The sequence below is a fragment of the Selaginella moellendorffii genome, unplaced genomic scaffold, assembly GCF_000143415.4.
Source record: "Selaginella moellendorffii unplaced genomic scaffold, v1.0 SELMOscaffold_154, whole genome shotgun sequence".
NCBI classification, from domain to species: domain Eukaryota; kingdom Viridiplantae; phylum Streptophyta; class Lycopodiopsida; order Selaginellales; family Selaginellaceae; genus Selaginella; species Selaginella moellendorffii.
In genome coordinates this window covers 93857-108861 of record NW_003314415.1, presented here as the reverse complement: position 1 = coordinate 108861, position 15005 = coordinate 93857, and the positions used below count along the sequence as shown (strand labels likewise).

The following is a 15005-nucleotide window of genomic DNA, read 5'->3' as shown; positions in this document are numbered from 1 at the left end:
TGCTCAAAAGTTAGAGGAGGAAGTTATTACCCTGCCATACAAAAAAGAAAAAAAACAAAAAAGAACAAATTGAAAAAACTATAAGGAAAGAGAGATTACAAAAGCTAGATTTAAACCAAAATCCCAAATCCAAGTACTCTTTATGGACAATCAAAATTGCCCCTCATTTTCACTAATATAAGTGTCTAGAATATGGAAATGAAATACAGAAATGTACATATTAATAAGCTCAAAAATCCTAGTTTATATATAGGTCCGAATGGTTAGGATTAAAACTAATCTGATGACTATTAAATCCCACTATGCAAATATTAGTATATAGCATCGTAATCAGAAACTTGGACCTCATAGATATAAATATCCTTATATGGAAAGTTTAGAAGTAACAAAGTTTTATAATAAAATTACTAAAAAATAATTACTAAACAATATTTCTAAAATAAATGTATTAATCTATTTTAAATATACTTCATGTATTTAAGATCATGAGATAAAAATTGATGGCTAAAAATATAAAAAGAACTATAAATCATATAAATAGTTATAATTATGGAATATTAATTATTATTATAAAATTTCATAAGGTAATTAAAAGTTATTTAAAAAGTGTAATAAATAAATTCTATATATATATATATATATATATATATATATCTTAAAATCTAAAATATCATAATAATAATTTTATAAGCTTATAGTATTTATTAAAATTTCAAATATAATTAATTTTTATTGCTATTATAAATAAAAAGACAGATAAATATTAAAATAATCTAAAACTTCCTATAAATGTTATATTACTATCATTGAAATAATTGATAATATTGAAATAGTCAACTCAATCTTTAATTAAAATTTATTTATGCAGATTTATTAAATTTGAAGAAATATATAGAAAAATTATCAAATTTATATAACAATAACTTTTTTAAATATTTTTAATAGCATTGATAAAAGTAATTTATAACTTTGACTTGTTTGATTTGAAATATGCATCCTCATACTAATTGAACCAATTTAAATTAAATCTTTAAAACTTATTTGCTCTCTACTTATATATAGGAATAGATAGATTAGATTCAGTCCTAAATGAATTGTCCATATGCTATTTATAATTAGTATATTACCTAAGCAAAGTAATAGGTAATACGCAAGAATATAAAACTTCTACAAGACCTTTGATCTATACAATGTAATTGCTAATAACCACAACAAAAATAAAACCCAAAACACAATGGTCATTTATGGAATTTTGGTGAATCCAAATGCTCAAACCAATATTAAATCCATAACTTTCAACTGAATAAAGGATTTTGAGAGCTATTACAATCCATGAGTATCCCATCTTTAAATCATTAACTTGGATGTAAACTTCTAAATTTAGACTTTCTAAAAAAAACTCTAATAAACCCAATTGGATAAAGAAGTGCAAGATATCGATTTTCCCTAATGAGAGGGAGAATGTCATAAACGTAATTATAAAAATTAAAAGTTATTTATCGGCTAGTCCTTTTAGATATTCTTTCTTTATTGCCATAATGGCAAGAAGTCAGTATTGTTGAACTCTTTTTAGTCTCCACTTAAAAAATTAATCTTTATATATACACTTAGCCAAAAGAATATAAGGACAGAATTCTTAAATGCTATTAGTGAAGGGTATTTGATCTAGTTAGAAAAACTCAATCATTAATTTACACTTGCTAGTGTTGGGAACCCTTGTGGTATTGAGATTAGTCCCTCAATACTCGTTAAGTGATAGATTACTGTGTTTGCCAAAACAGTCTCACTATCATGCCCCTTTGTGTTAGTTTTGTTCAGTCCCACTAAGTATTTATAGAAAGTGTTTTTAGTTTGGCATATTTATAGAATGTAAAGATTATTATAAGCAACAAAAAAGAACAACTCAAGAAGCAATCCATAAAGGTTTAAATATAAAAGGAAATGGCTTATGCACAAAAATACACCCCCTTTTTCAATTGGTTAAGGGTTTTAAGATATTTAGGGTTAAATGTCCTTGGGTTTGAATAGTATTGGGCTGGATGACCTCTTGGGAATTCCAAACTCAAGAGCTTACAATTATTTTGAACACTAACTAATAAATAGAGTTGGACTTGATACTTTTTTAATACCAAATATAACCTTATGAATTTAGACTTTCCAAGATGATATTCCAAAACTATTAATCAATTCGAAAAATGGATACACTCTTGTTCATAAGCCCTTTTATATATATATATATATATATATATATATATATATATATATATATATATATATATATATATATATATATATATATATATATATATATATATATATATATATATATATATATATATATATATATATATATATATATATATATATTTAAACCTTTATAAATCATCTTTCAAGTTTAAATTTTTTTGGTTGCTTGCATTGGACTCAAGGCTATTAGTAAAATTTATATCTTCCTTTTAGTCAACTTTTAATACTTGCATAAAATCAAACTCATTACATTTATCTTTGTCTAGCACCACCTATAAGAGGTTGAATTTACTCCATTTATCTTCCACATCCTACTTCAAAGGAAAAAAACACTTTAAAGCATAAACTCTACACTTATTATCTATATTTAGCCTTATTCCACTATCTATTTGGCTTTACTACATCAAGATTGAATGTTTTATTTGAACTTGTTACACTTGTCCACAATTTATATAATTTGTCCTTACTCTATTACCATATCTACTTGTCATTAAGGTTTGACTTTTGTTTGTCCTCTCTAACCACTACTTTGAAGATAAAAATGTCTGAAACATCAAGATAAAGAGGAGAAAATAAAAAAATATTGAGGAATAAAGATTGTGGAAGAAAAAAAAAAGACACTGATCAAAAACTTTACTAATAAAACTCAATATTAAAATCAAAAAAGTAAAAAATGATCAATGTGCCATAGAACAAAATGTTGTAGATGAGGATAAAACACTAAAAATCTAAAAAGGGGGTAAAAATAAAGTAATAAAAAAAGTTGAGAAATAACATAAGGTAAAGAAAAATGATCAAATTGAATTCCTCATTAGTAGGAATCCACTCAAATTTGTAAATATCATTTTCCTATATTTGATCCTTAAATATTCTCCAAGAACTGAACTACATTTTCTATACCTCTCTAATCGATGTTATGATCATACTTTAATGGGAGACAGTAGAACACCAAGAATAAAAAATATTATACAATCATATTGTATGAAAATTGGTGATAGTAACACACCAAAGATGGTGATTATGCCCCATAACACTAAAAGTTTAATTTAATATAGCAATTATAGCTACTTTAATTTATATACTCCTTGATTAATGATGGTGTGGCTTGATAGAAGAAAAGAATGTAATGAAGATTGAAAAAAATATCTAAAATCCTAGATCTAGTAAAATACTAACAGAGGTTTACAAAAAACATAAGAATAATGGAACAAAAACAAAAGCATAATCATGAACATTAAGCAAAATATTGCAAAAAAAATTATCCTTCAAGGATAATTATAACTTTTTTCATCTTTGATTAAGATAAGGATTAAGGATTTTAAATTGTGTTTAAACCCTTAGTTATATATATGAAAGCTAAATAAAAAATAATCTGTTATGTGTTCCATATTGCAATGCTTGGTATGCTTAACAGTAGTGTTTTTTAATAATCGAATTGATCAATAATTATAAACATGTTTATAATTTATAAATCAAGATTATTTCATATCAACCATTAGATGGTAGATTAAACAAGAATATACTAGCAAGTGTTTGGGAAAGTTTATAGATTATAAATACAAGATTAATCTAAACAAATATTAACCATTAAATGGTAGAATATCCTAGAATATCCAAACATATTTTAAGTATATCCACTACCAAGGTTTTTCTTATGAAAACTAAAAATCTTTAAACATATATAAGTCCATTGATTTCTTTAATGGAAATTATTGAAGATGCTACATTTATTTTCTTAGGTATCATTCTCTGGTGCCACATTTATTTTCTTAGGCATCACTCCCAAGATCAGTGTTGATGGTTTTTCTCTGCCAACTAAAATTTATATCATTATACATATTAATATACATCACGTCTTTATAAAAAAATTATACTTCTCCTAGTCAAAGACTCCTATAATTAGAGTCCATCTTATGTACAATTATATATAAAAACTTTACTTAATTGATAGTTTGAATTTTACTGAAATATCAGCTTCATCCTTCCACATTATAACTTCAGCTCCAAACGCTCTCAGTACCTCGGAGAATCCATGCAAAGGAACTTCAAGAGTCTTACCTCCATATCCTCCATATGAGACCATTTGAAAAACCTTACTCTCAGCTTGTGCTCACAAATTTCTCCTCCCTGTTCGAAGCTTCATGTTAGCTTTTCTTTTGGTCAGGCTCGCATAACTTCTTACCTCGTGTCAATGGCATCGTATGGGCTGGAAGCATGCGCAAGCGTTTCAATGCAGTGCTCTTCGTGCTCAGCTTTCCTTCTCGTCAGGAAGGCGAGCACATCTTGCATGGTGGGTCTTTGTTGTGGATCCTCTCTCGTGCATGCCAGTGCCACTGCGAAGACTTGCAGTATCTGGAGATGTTCCTCTTGACGATCGAAAACGATGGTCTCGTCCAAAAGGCTCGCTATTTCTCCAGGAAAGTGACTACGAGCCCACTGAACTAGGCTCGTCCCATCTCCAAAGTTACCAGTCGGACGCTTCCCAGTGACAAGTTCCAACAAAACTACTCCATAGCTGAAAACGTCCCCTTTCGTCGAGGGAATGCTTGAGTAGCTATACTCTGAAAACCCAATATTGAAGGAGGAAAAAATAAAAGAGAGACTTTGGAAGCTTTACCTGGTGCTACGTATCCAATCGTCCCTTTGAAGCTCGACGTCGTCGTTCTCGTGTTTTGCACTCTCACTTTGGAGATCCCAAAGTCACTTATGCGAGATTGTAGCTCCGAGTCGAGGAGAATGTTAGATGGCTTGAGATCGCAGTGAAGAACTGGCGAGCTGCATTGGTGATGAAGGTATTCCAGTCCCTGAGCAGTTCCCAGAGCGATCTTATAGCGGACTTCCCAGGTGCTAAAAGCTTCTAGTCGGCTCTGATGATCGTGAAGCTGCTTGTCGAGGCTTCCATTTGGCATAAACTCGAGGATTATAGCCATGAGCTCCGGCGTCGAGCAGTATCCAATAACTCGTCCAAGGTTGCGATGCCTCAGCGTCCCCAAAGTATGGAGCTCCCTCAAGAAAAGCTTGCGAGAGGTTCTCGCCGATGCCATCTTCTTCACGGCAATGCAGCGTCCTCCCGGTAGCTGTGCTTTGTAAACACTGCTCAAAGCTCCAACTCCGACTACGTTGCTGCTGCTAAAGTTGTCCGTGGCTATAGAAAGATCGCTAGTGGTGAATTTCGTGAGGCCGTGAGGAATATCTTCAGTCGGTGCCTCAACGATGCTTTGTCGATGGATTTTGAGTACGTAAGCAGCTGCGATCACCAGCAGCAGCAGCAGTAGTACCAAAGTTCCCGTGACAGTGACAACGAGAACTTTCCACCAGGTGAAGAAACCATGTCTATGGCGGCATTTCTTGTGGATACTTGGCCCGCAAAGCTTGGAGTTTCCCGTAAACGAGGAAGAAGAGAAGCTTGCCAAAGGCCCCGGTATTGGGCCTTCCAAGTTGTTGGACGAAATATCAAGAACAGTAAGGTCTGGAAGATCCAGAGCTGGAACGAACCCGGAAAGTTGGTTGTGTGACAGATCCAATTGCGACAGAGCCTTCAACTTGGAGAGCTTCTCGGGTATACTCCCAGTTATGTTGTTCCTCGAGAGATTTAGAGCTCCGGAAAGTCCTGAGAGATCTCCCAGTGCTGGCGGGATCTCTCCAGTCAAGAGGTTGGACGAAAGGTCCAGCTTTGCAAGTCCTGTGCAAGCTCCAAGGCTCTCTGGTATGAATCCCGTCAACTGGTTGGCAGAGAGATCGATTGCCTGGACCAAAACCATGCTCGCAAAGTCTCGTGGAATCTCTCCCGTCAACCTGTTGTGCGAGAGATTAAATCCCGAGAGGAGAGCTGGAAGCTTGAGAACCTGTGGTGGAATGCTACCGCCGAGAGAGTTGTAAGAAAGGTCGACGTTTTCTAGCCGGAAGCAGCTCGAGAGACTCGCTGGAATGACCCCTGTGAGCTGATTTCTCGACACGTCCAGATTTCTCAGCTGCGAGAGCTGACTTAAGTTGCTTGGAATCGTCCCTACAAGCCTATTGTCCTGGAGCTTCAAGTAGTTTAGCGAAGAACACCGGCCTAGTTCCGGAGGAATCCTTCCTTCAAGTCTGTTCGATTGTAGCGACAACCCCTGTAGATCCTGTAAAAAGCCGAGCGTCGCTGGGATCTCACCCTCGAGCTGGTTTTCCTGTAGCCTCAGCACCTGGAGTCGCGATGCGTTTCCTATCTCCTCCGGGATCCAGCCGCCAAGTTGGTTTTTTTCAAGTGCTACCTTTGACAGGCCTCTCATTGCTCCCAGTGATCGGGGTATGCTTCCGGAGAAGCGATTCTCGTGAGACCACAGCGAGTGGAGTGACGAAAAGTTTGCCACTGATTCTGGAATCACACCTGAGAGTATGTTGGAGTGAATGCTCAGGATCTGGAGCTTCGTCAACCTGTTCCCCAGCTCGGGTGGCAAAGGTCCTGTCAAGCTGTTTCCATCGAGTAGAAGCTGGACAAGCTCCGTGCAGTTGGACAAAGAGCTCGGTATAGAACCCGTCAGCCTGTTTCCCCAGAGGTAGAGCAGCTTCACCTTCGAGAGCAAGCCATAACTTTCTGGAATCCTTCCCACCAAAAAGTTCTCAGAGACGAGGAGCTCCTCGATGCCAGAACAGTTGCTCAGTGATCCTGGAACGTTGCCTGTCAGCTTGTTTCTGTAGAGCCGGAGGTACCTGAGCTGTCGCAGCTTGCCGAGTTCTTCCGGGATCTCACCATCGAGCTGGTTCTCGATGAGACTTAGCTCCACGAGCTGCGAGCAATTGCCAAGCGACGCAGGAACACTGCCGGTGATGTTGTTGCCTTCGAGACGAAGAACACGCAGCCGGCCGAGGAGCCCGAGGTCCACAGGTACTCCACCGGTTAACGAGTTGCGGGAGAGGTCGATGCTTTCCAAATTCCTGGAGGCGTAGATGGTGGACGGGATCGGACCAGTGAGAGTGTTGAAGCTGAGATTCAACGCTGTCAGCGATCCATCAAGGCTAAAGAGCTCACCCGGTATGTTTCCACTGAGAGAGTTGTCCGAGAGATTTAGCTGCTGCAAGCTACGGAGATCTCCCAGAAGAGGAGACAAGGAGCCAGAAAAGTTCTTACTTCCGAGATGAATCCCCGTCACTGTGTTGTTTGAGGAGCAACGAACACCCGTCCACGAGCAGAAACTCTGGCGGTTTGCCTCGTCCCAGTCCGGAAGTGCGTCAACTTGAAGCGACAAGGCTCGCTTGAAAGACAGAAGGACGAGAGCTTCGTCTGTTTCCAACGCTTTCCTGTCCTGCTGTTCCAAATTAAAACCATAGCAGCACGCGAAATGTGAGAAGGCGATGAAAAGCAGAGTGATCACCTCCACCTCCATAGCCACAAGCTTCATTTCTATCCCAGAGTGAAACAAGACCAACCTGAGTCCTGACCAGCAGATGCGATAGTGGGGAAGAAAGACAAAAAGACTCACGGAAAGTCTTTTCGACTTTGTGACCGCGTTCGGAGACCGTGGTCGGTGGAACTGAACCACAGATCGAAAGGAAAAACCAAAGCCAAGGTCAAAAGAAAAAAAGAGCTCAGGGACCTCCACCTCGCTCGGGCTCTTTCCATCCACAGTACACCCCACCGCGACGCCCATGCCCAAGATCTCCTTGACAATCCCCTTGAACTCCTATGATCTTAGCGATGTCGATCACGTCACTTCACCTTCTTGCGGTCCTTCTCTGGCTCGTTGAGCACTTTGATCACCAGCGCCGCGGAACGATGAACTTTCTATGCGCAGACCCTTCCCGTCTCCTTGGCGATGGAGACCGATCTTTGACACGGCGCTGCGCCTACCTCACCACGAACACCTACCTGCGAGGCATTGCTGCAACTCTTCTGCCCTAATGCCGCTCATTCCTCACGGCCTCTTGTCTTGTCAGATAATTTCTCGCAGCTTCGATGCTCCCCTTGGTGACCAGGACGATGTTGTGAGCTCCATCATCTTGTAGAGAGCTCGGGTGGCAGATGATCCGACGTTTAGGAGATCCAGTCGACCAGAAAGTTGGCTATATTGAAGCTGATGAGATTGTAGCCATTGTTGGCGGCAAAGCTCAGATCAAGCACGTACATTTACAAAATCTTTGCCGGAAGAGTAGGAAGTCCATGTCAAACCCGGGGAATCACAAAACAAAGTTTACATGTATTAGGTTAATCATGGTTTACTTTCAATGATGGTTTCATGGTGTAGTTGGTCATCACGTCAGTTTAACACACTGAAGGTCTCCAGTTCGAACCTGGATGAAGCCAAATAAAGTTTTCAGAAATGCGTTTCACATATTTGTTCCAAATACCCCAAGTTGAAAAGAACCTGTTCGACTGAAAAGTGTTAGTTGCTTATCACTGTGTAATTTCCGGTTCGATTCCTGACACCGCCAACATATGTTCTGTCGTTCTTGCACTACTTGCAAGCGCCCAGGCATCTCCACCATCCCCCAGCTCGTTTGCGCGGCCGATGCAGTAGTAGTGCTCCACCAGCCTGTAGAGCGGCCTAGTTGCGGAGGAATCCTTCAAGTCAGTTCGACTAGCGACAACTCTGCAAAAGGCCTATGTCGCGGAGCTGGTCCTCGGCACAATCTCCTCCGGGATCCAGCCGCTAAGCTGGTTTTCCTCGAGCGCTACCTTTGACAGATCGGGGTATGCTTCCGGATAGGCGATTCTCGTCCACAGAGTATGGTGAGGAACAGTTTGCCACCGATTCTGGAATCGCACGCGAGAGCATATTGGAGTGAATACTCAGGATCGTCAACCTGTTCCCCAGAAAGGTCCTGTCTACCATCGAGTAGAAGCTGGACAAGCTCCATGCAGTTGGACAAAGCAGAACCCGTCAGCCTGTTTCCCCAGAGGTAGAGCAGAGCACAGCTTCACCTTCTCTGGAATCCTTCCCACCAAAATGTTCTCCGAGACTAGGAGCTCCCCCGAGATGCCAGAACAGTCGCTTAGCAATCCTGGCTTTGCCTGTCAGGTTGTTCCTGTATACCTGAGTTGTCGCAGCTTGCCGGTTCTCGATGAGAGTTATCTCCACGAGCTGCGAGCAATTCCCAAGCGACGTACCGGAGATGTTGTTGCCTTTGAGACGAAGAACACGTAGCCAGCCGAGGAGTCCGAGCTCCACATTTCACCGATTAACGAGTGATAGATGCTTTCCAAATTCCTGGATCGGACCAGTGAGCGTGTTGAAGCTGAGATTCAACGCTGTCAGCGATCCCTCGAAGCTAAAGAGCTCACCCGGTCCGAGCTAGTTGTCTGAGAGAGTTAGCAGATGTAAGCTGTGGAGATCTCTCAGAAGACAAGTAGCTTCAGATTGTTTGAGGAGAGATGACCAACTCAGCTGTGATGAAGGAAAATCTGATTTTTCTTAAAACTGGAAGGCCAGATCAAAGATCGAAAGGAAACAAACCTTAGCCAAGCTGCAAAAACTCAAAAAAGAGAGAGAGCAACGTACCAGCTCTCATAGATCTCCAGTCACTCTTGTCACTCCCCGTTTGCAAATCCTTGGAGCTCTTTCTCCATAGGACACCCCACCGCAACGCTTGGCCATGGAGTTGTGCATCATGATCTTGGCGATGTCGATCACATCGTCCTTCTTGCGGCTCCTTGGACGTCTAGAGCGAGACAATCAAGAGAGAGACTGAGAGATCTAATACAACCTAGTGGTATATCCCTCACTCCGCCTGAACAACGTCTTGCTTCATTCTTTGGCGCCAGCACCCACCTCGCTCCTGTGACCTGGACGAGTACCTCGTGCTACCTGTGATGGATCATTGCAGCAGCTCTTTTGCCCGATTTTGTCGGCAATGATGGGCTGCCATGGAAAGCCTGGATGAGAACCGATTATACCATGCGCGCCTTTCAAACACAATCTTACCACTTTGTCGCATCTCATGCATCTTTCCTGTCGACCGTCGCTCACGGCTGCCACCCTCGAGCTCTCTACAAGACGATGAAGCTCAAGCCTGTGATCACGTAAGTGCACTGCCAAGGCACGTCCTGGAGAAGAAGAGGATGGCTCCCCTATCAAGCTGATTCTAAGAGGCGGAGGAGCAAAGTTTAGAGGCCCTGGATTTGCTACGAAAATGTTGTTTGAACAACAATATGGGGACCGGCACCATGGCTAAACCACAAAATTATTTATTTGTTTTTTTGCCCACAAAATTGGGCACGGCAAGTGAATCTTCCCTGCTTATTAGAGATGCACACATATAAGTTGCCTACCTAGAACTTAGCACAATCTCCAACCTATTGTTGATTTATGATCCCTTGCAGGTCGAAACCCAACCTTCTTCATGCTACTTTCTTTATCCCCTTCAGTAACCCACCACAGTAAATAGATGCGCCTCATAAACGCAGCCAACATGTAAAGGCACAATGTTCCACCTATGCCGGTTGTGACGAGGATGGCATACCTGAAGCTAGGGTGTATGGTCCCAAACCCAGCTGAAGCGAATGCAACAAGAACAAATGCAATAGAGATGATGAGCAAGCCTGCAGCGAGAGTGAGTTTGGACCTAAGGTCTTTGAGAAGGTGGCCAATATACTCGTCGCGCTTGGGAAGAACACCTGTTGCGCCGATGACTGCACTGGCCATCCCGAAGAAGAACGATAGAGAATTGAATGCAGCAAAGATGTTCAATCCAGTTCTGTTGTTTGTGGTTGGCTGTTGCAAGACTCCCTGGAATGTTATACCAGCCAGCAGTGCCGATCCGACCAATATGGCATTCAGGGCCTCTACAGAGAGCGTCCTGTCCCTGTGCAATAAGTCGTTAAGATCCTTCACAGGTTGGCTTTCAACCTGCATCTTGATCTTGATGTTCTCTAGATTCTTTGCCATGGCTACAAGCTTGAGCTTTTCGTCCTTTGCATCGGCCCGATCCGCTGCTAAAGTAAACAAGCGATGTGCAACGACCGCGAGTTCATGTGGCGTTTTGTCGTTCTCATCCCCAGCTACTGCCTCCGCTTCACAAGCTTTGATCTTGAGGAGCTCATCCACAACGGCAGGCTTCACCAACAGAACAGCCCAGTGCAGCGCATTCTTCTTTGTGTTGTCGACGTTGCTGCTGAAACCTATATGATCCCACAGATTCTGATGCTCGATGAACTCGGCTGTGGCTTCCACCACAGATTTCTCATGCATGGTCCTGATCCAAGCCAGTATGAACGCGAAAGGAAGCTGCCCCGGCAGGTTCTTCTCCTCGCAATGATACCTGTTCTTCCCCCATCCCCATAACCTCCCAGAGTGCTTGTCCGACTCCTGTGACAGTTGAAAATCTCTCCATAGCTGCTTCAACGGCACTGTCATCCTCTCCAGAAACTTTTTCTTAAGATCTCTCACCCAGTCTCCCAGATCCACCTTCTCTTCATCCAGGAGCTCCAAAGCCAAAGCTTTCGCAAAGTCGAGCTTCCCAAGCTGGAGCGCATGTTGCAGCGCACACTTAAACTGATCCAGAAACTCGCCTTTGTCGGTCTCGATCAGCAGATTCCTGATCAGATGCACCAAGTGTTGAACAGCTTCCACATTGTCGGATTCAGCTGCACACTCCAAGAGCCTCACCTTCTTGACGAGCTTCCTCTTAGTTTCCCGGAGATACGGAGCCGTTAACTCGTTCTCAAGCCAGTTGTTGGTGCTGTTGCTTCCATATCGAGCAACATACTTGATCATATGCTCTGACAGGAATATATTCTTCAGGACCTGCATCTTTTCGAGCAGCATCTTGAGCTGGCGCTTTTTCCCACTCTTGTCTTTCTCGAAGACCATGTCCACAACGGTTTTCCCATCCTTAGCTGTGGCGAAGGGATTAGTCCCGGCTTTGTGAAGCAGGAGCTCCACCACATCAATCTGGAGTCGCTGGGTCGCATAGTGCAGCGGGAGCCAGCCTTGGACATGGTCAGCCACGGTTAAGTCAGCGCCATGCCGGAGCAGCCAGTCAACGGCACCCACGCCGCCCTGGAGAGCGGCCCAATGCAGCGGGGTGATATTATCGTTACTGGTCACGTTGACGTCAACCCTGGTCGCCCGGACTACCTCCTCAAGGGCTGCCACGCGTCCAGACTTTGCCGCAAAGTGGAGCATCTTGTAGCCGTAGTTGTCTTCGGCATGGACGTTGACTGGGGCACCGATGAGATAGCGAGCAGTCTCCAGTTGACCAGTCTCTAGTGCGAGGTGCAGTGGGGTGCGATTGTACTTATTCCCCACATCGGCCACATTCAGCTTGGCGCTGCTGGGGTCCCTGAGCCTCAACTCATCCATCAGGATTTGCAACACTTTGGCGCTGCCCCCTACTGCTGCCCTGTGGAAGGCCGTGTCCTGCGTGGTGCCGGCTTTGGTCATGATGTCCAATCTGGCATCGAACTTCTTGAGAAGAACGCTGACTGCGACGTGGTTGCCGGACTCGCATGCCAGGTGGAGGACTGGCTGGTCCTCGCCCTCCTCGGTCTTCAATCTTCTCAGGTCCACGCATTGACCGCTGGTCAGCTCCCTGATCCTCCTTGCAAGCCGCTCTTCATTTTTTATCACTCGGAATGCGCCCTCCAAGTCTTTGATCAACCCATCCGAAGACATTGTACACTCAAAGAACAGTAATGCCTAATAACTCAACTAACTATCAGCTTAAATAGCATGGGATGGATTCTGCTTTGTTTTCAAAGTGATCCCATCTTTATAACACAAAGAAAGGGATATTCAAGCATTACTCAGTACTCATTTGCAGTATCAAATACAAATACGTAAGGAAAAACACAAGGAAAGAATATTTCAAGCTTCGTGTTAAATGTTTGTACTTATTTTTTACTAAAATGGATTTATTTACAATGTTTGCCATTAGTGTGGAAACTGGAAGAAGTCGATACATAACCACCTAAACTAAACCCTTAAACCACCTAAACGGGAATGGCGGATGTGGGCGATAAGCGTCCTTGATTGTGTTGGGCTCATTCGATCCTGCTCCACCCTCGCGCAAGCGCTGGAAACCGATGCCGCGGTTGGGTCCATCCAGGAGCGCCTGCCCACCCACACTCGCACATATCTCTCCAATCTTTTGCTCCAAATGTATGGGCGTTGCGGCAGCCTCGATCGAGCTCGGCGCGTCTTTGATCGGATCGACCCCAGGGATGGCTTCTCGCTCAATCTCATGATCACGGCGTGTGCCCAGAATGGCGATCTGGACCAGGGACTGGCTGTGTTCCGGGAGGCACCGGAGAGGGATCTCGTTGCGTGGAATTCGATCCTGAGTGCGTGTGTCATGGCCGGGGAACTTGACACTGCTCAGGCGCTGTTCGATCAGATGCCCCAGAGGGACGCCATTTCCTGGAGCGTGATGCTCTTGGCACATGCCCAATCTGGGCATCTTGAGGAGGCAAAACGTTTGTTTGATTTTGCTCCTTGCCGCGACATGGTTTCCTGGACGACAATGCTCTCGGCATATTCCAAGAGCTCTAACTTCGAGCAAGCCAAGATGTTGTTTGATGCGATGCCGCTGTGGGATCTTGTTTCTTGGAATGCTGTGCTTTCAGCTTCTGCCCACAATGAGCATCTAGAAGATTCGTATAGTATCTTTTATGTGATGCCCGAGAGAGATTTGTTTTCATGGCACACTATGATTGCCATCTTTTCCCAGCAACGGTGCGTTGACAAGGCAAAACGTCTGTTTGACTCAATGCCCGCTAGAGATCTTGTGTCGTTTACCACAATGCTTACTGCATATGCCGAGAACGGGGATCTTGTCAACGCAAAGACCATCTTTGACTCCATGCCTCAAAGAAACCTCGTCTCGTGGAATGCCATGGTCGCTGCCTACACTCACAAAGGACTGCTAGAAGATGCCGGGGGTCTTCTACGTCAGATGCCAGCCGTGGATTTCTTCACACTCACTGCTTTGCTCGTGGGCTACGCCGCCAAAGGAAAGCTTGAGGAATCAAAGTGCGTTTTCGATTCCATGCCCGACTTTGATCTCGCATCCTGGAATGCTATGCTTTTGACTTACGTCCGCAATGGATGCTACACCGACGCTGAGAGCCTTTTCAACAAAATGCCCGAGAAAAACTCCATCTCCTGGAGCACAATGCTGTTTGCGCATGCCCAGAGTGGAAGGATGGACAGAGCAAAGAACCTGTTCGACCGTGAAATCTCAAATAAGGATCCAGCGTCGTGGAATGCTTTGCTCGCGGGGTATGCCAACAATGGTCATCTCTCCCTAGCGAAATCCTGCTTTGGTCATATGCCGCAAAGAGATCTAGTGTCCTGGAACTCGCTGCTCGCTGTGTATGCTCGAAATGGACTCGACAACCTAGGTCTCTTCAGAGCCATGCTGATAGAAGGCATACCACCGGACGAATCGTCTTTCACGTCGGTTCTCTCGGGCCACAGTAGCGATCTCCAGCTCTCGTGGTCTCATTTCACGTCCATGGTTTCCAACTTTCGGCTCGCTCCCTCGAAGCAACAGTATGGCTGTATCCTCGCAGTCCTCGCTCGCTGTGGCTACTTCCAGCAAGCCGAGGAGCTCATAAGAAGCATGCCCTTTCTTGCTGACTCGAGAGACTGGCTCTCGGTACTGGGCGCTTGTCGGCAAGATCACAGCGCTAGTGCAAGCTTTCGAGCTGCGGGACAAGCGTGGAGGATCGATCCCCATGACTCAGCTCCTTATGTTTTGCTTGCTACAACTCAGGAAGTTTGATATCATCCTATTGGGTAATACTGTGAATATGAATCTCTCCTTGTGATCAAACGTGTGAA

The 15005-nt window shown here is 43.4% G+C and overlaps 2 protein-coding genes and 1 non-coding gene across 3 annotated transcripts; 2 read left to right on the top strand and 1 right to left on the bottom strand.

Annotated features, from left to right (window-relative positions):
- Positions 1-4182: 4182 nt before the first annotated feature.
- On the bottom strand, positions 4183-7874 carry LOC9640916 (LRR receptor-like serine/threonine-protein kinase FLS2). The gene is made up of 3 exons (XM_024667082.1): positions 4865-7874; positions 4430-4808; positions 4183-4374 (listed from the first exon to the last, which is right to left on the bottom strand). The coding sequence occupies exons 1-3, from the start codon at positions 7872-7874 to the stop codon at positions 4347-4349; spliced, it is 3417 nt and encodes a 1138-aa protein (XP_024522850.1). The 3' UTR covers positions 4183-4346.
- Positions 7875-8453: 579 nt separating this feature from the next.
- On the top strand, positions 8454-8527 carry TRNAV-AAC. Its single transcript has one exon. It is a non-coding gene; the product is annotated as a tRNA-Val (tRNA).
- A 4643-nt stretch (positions 8528-13170) lies between these two features.
- Positions 13171-14946, top strand: LOC9640915 (pentatricopeptide repeat-containing protein At4g02750). Its single transcript, XM_002993343.2, has one exon. It carries the CDS (start codon positions 13171-13173, stop codon positions 14944-14946), a length of 1776 nt encoding a protein of 591 aa, XP_002993389.2.
- Positions 14947-15005: the final 59 nt, after the last annotated feature.

Bases quoted from the DNA above. Each gene is read 5' to 3' on its own strand.
- LOC9640916 (XM_024667082.1), bottom strand. From the start codon at position 7,874: ATGGGCGTCGCGGTGGGGTGTACTGTGGATGGAAAGAGCCCGAGCGAG. The intron at 4,809-4,864 runs GTAAAGCTTCCA...TTGGGTTTTCAG, and splicing joins GATTGGATACGTAGCACCAG to AGTATAGCTACTCAAGCATT. The intron at 4,375-4,429 runs GTAAGAAGTTAT...AGCTTCGAACAG, and splicing joins TACGATGCCATTGACACGAG to GGAGGAGAAATTTGTGAGCA.
- LOC9640915 (XM_002993343.2), top strand. From the start codon at position 13,171: ATGTGGGCGATAAGCGTCCTTGATTGTGTTGGGCTCATTCGATCCTGC.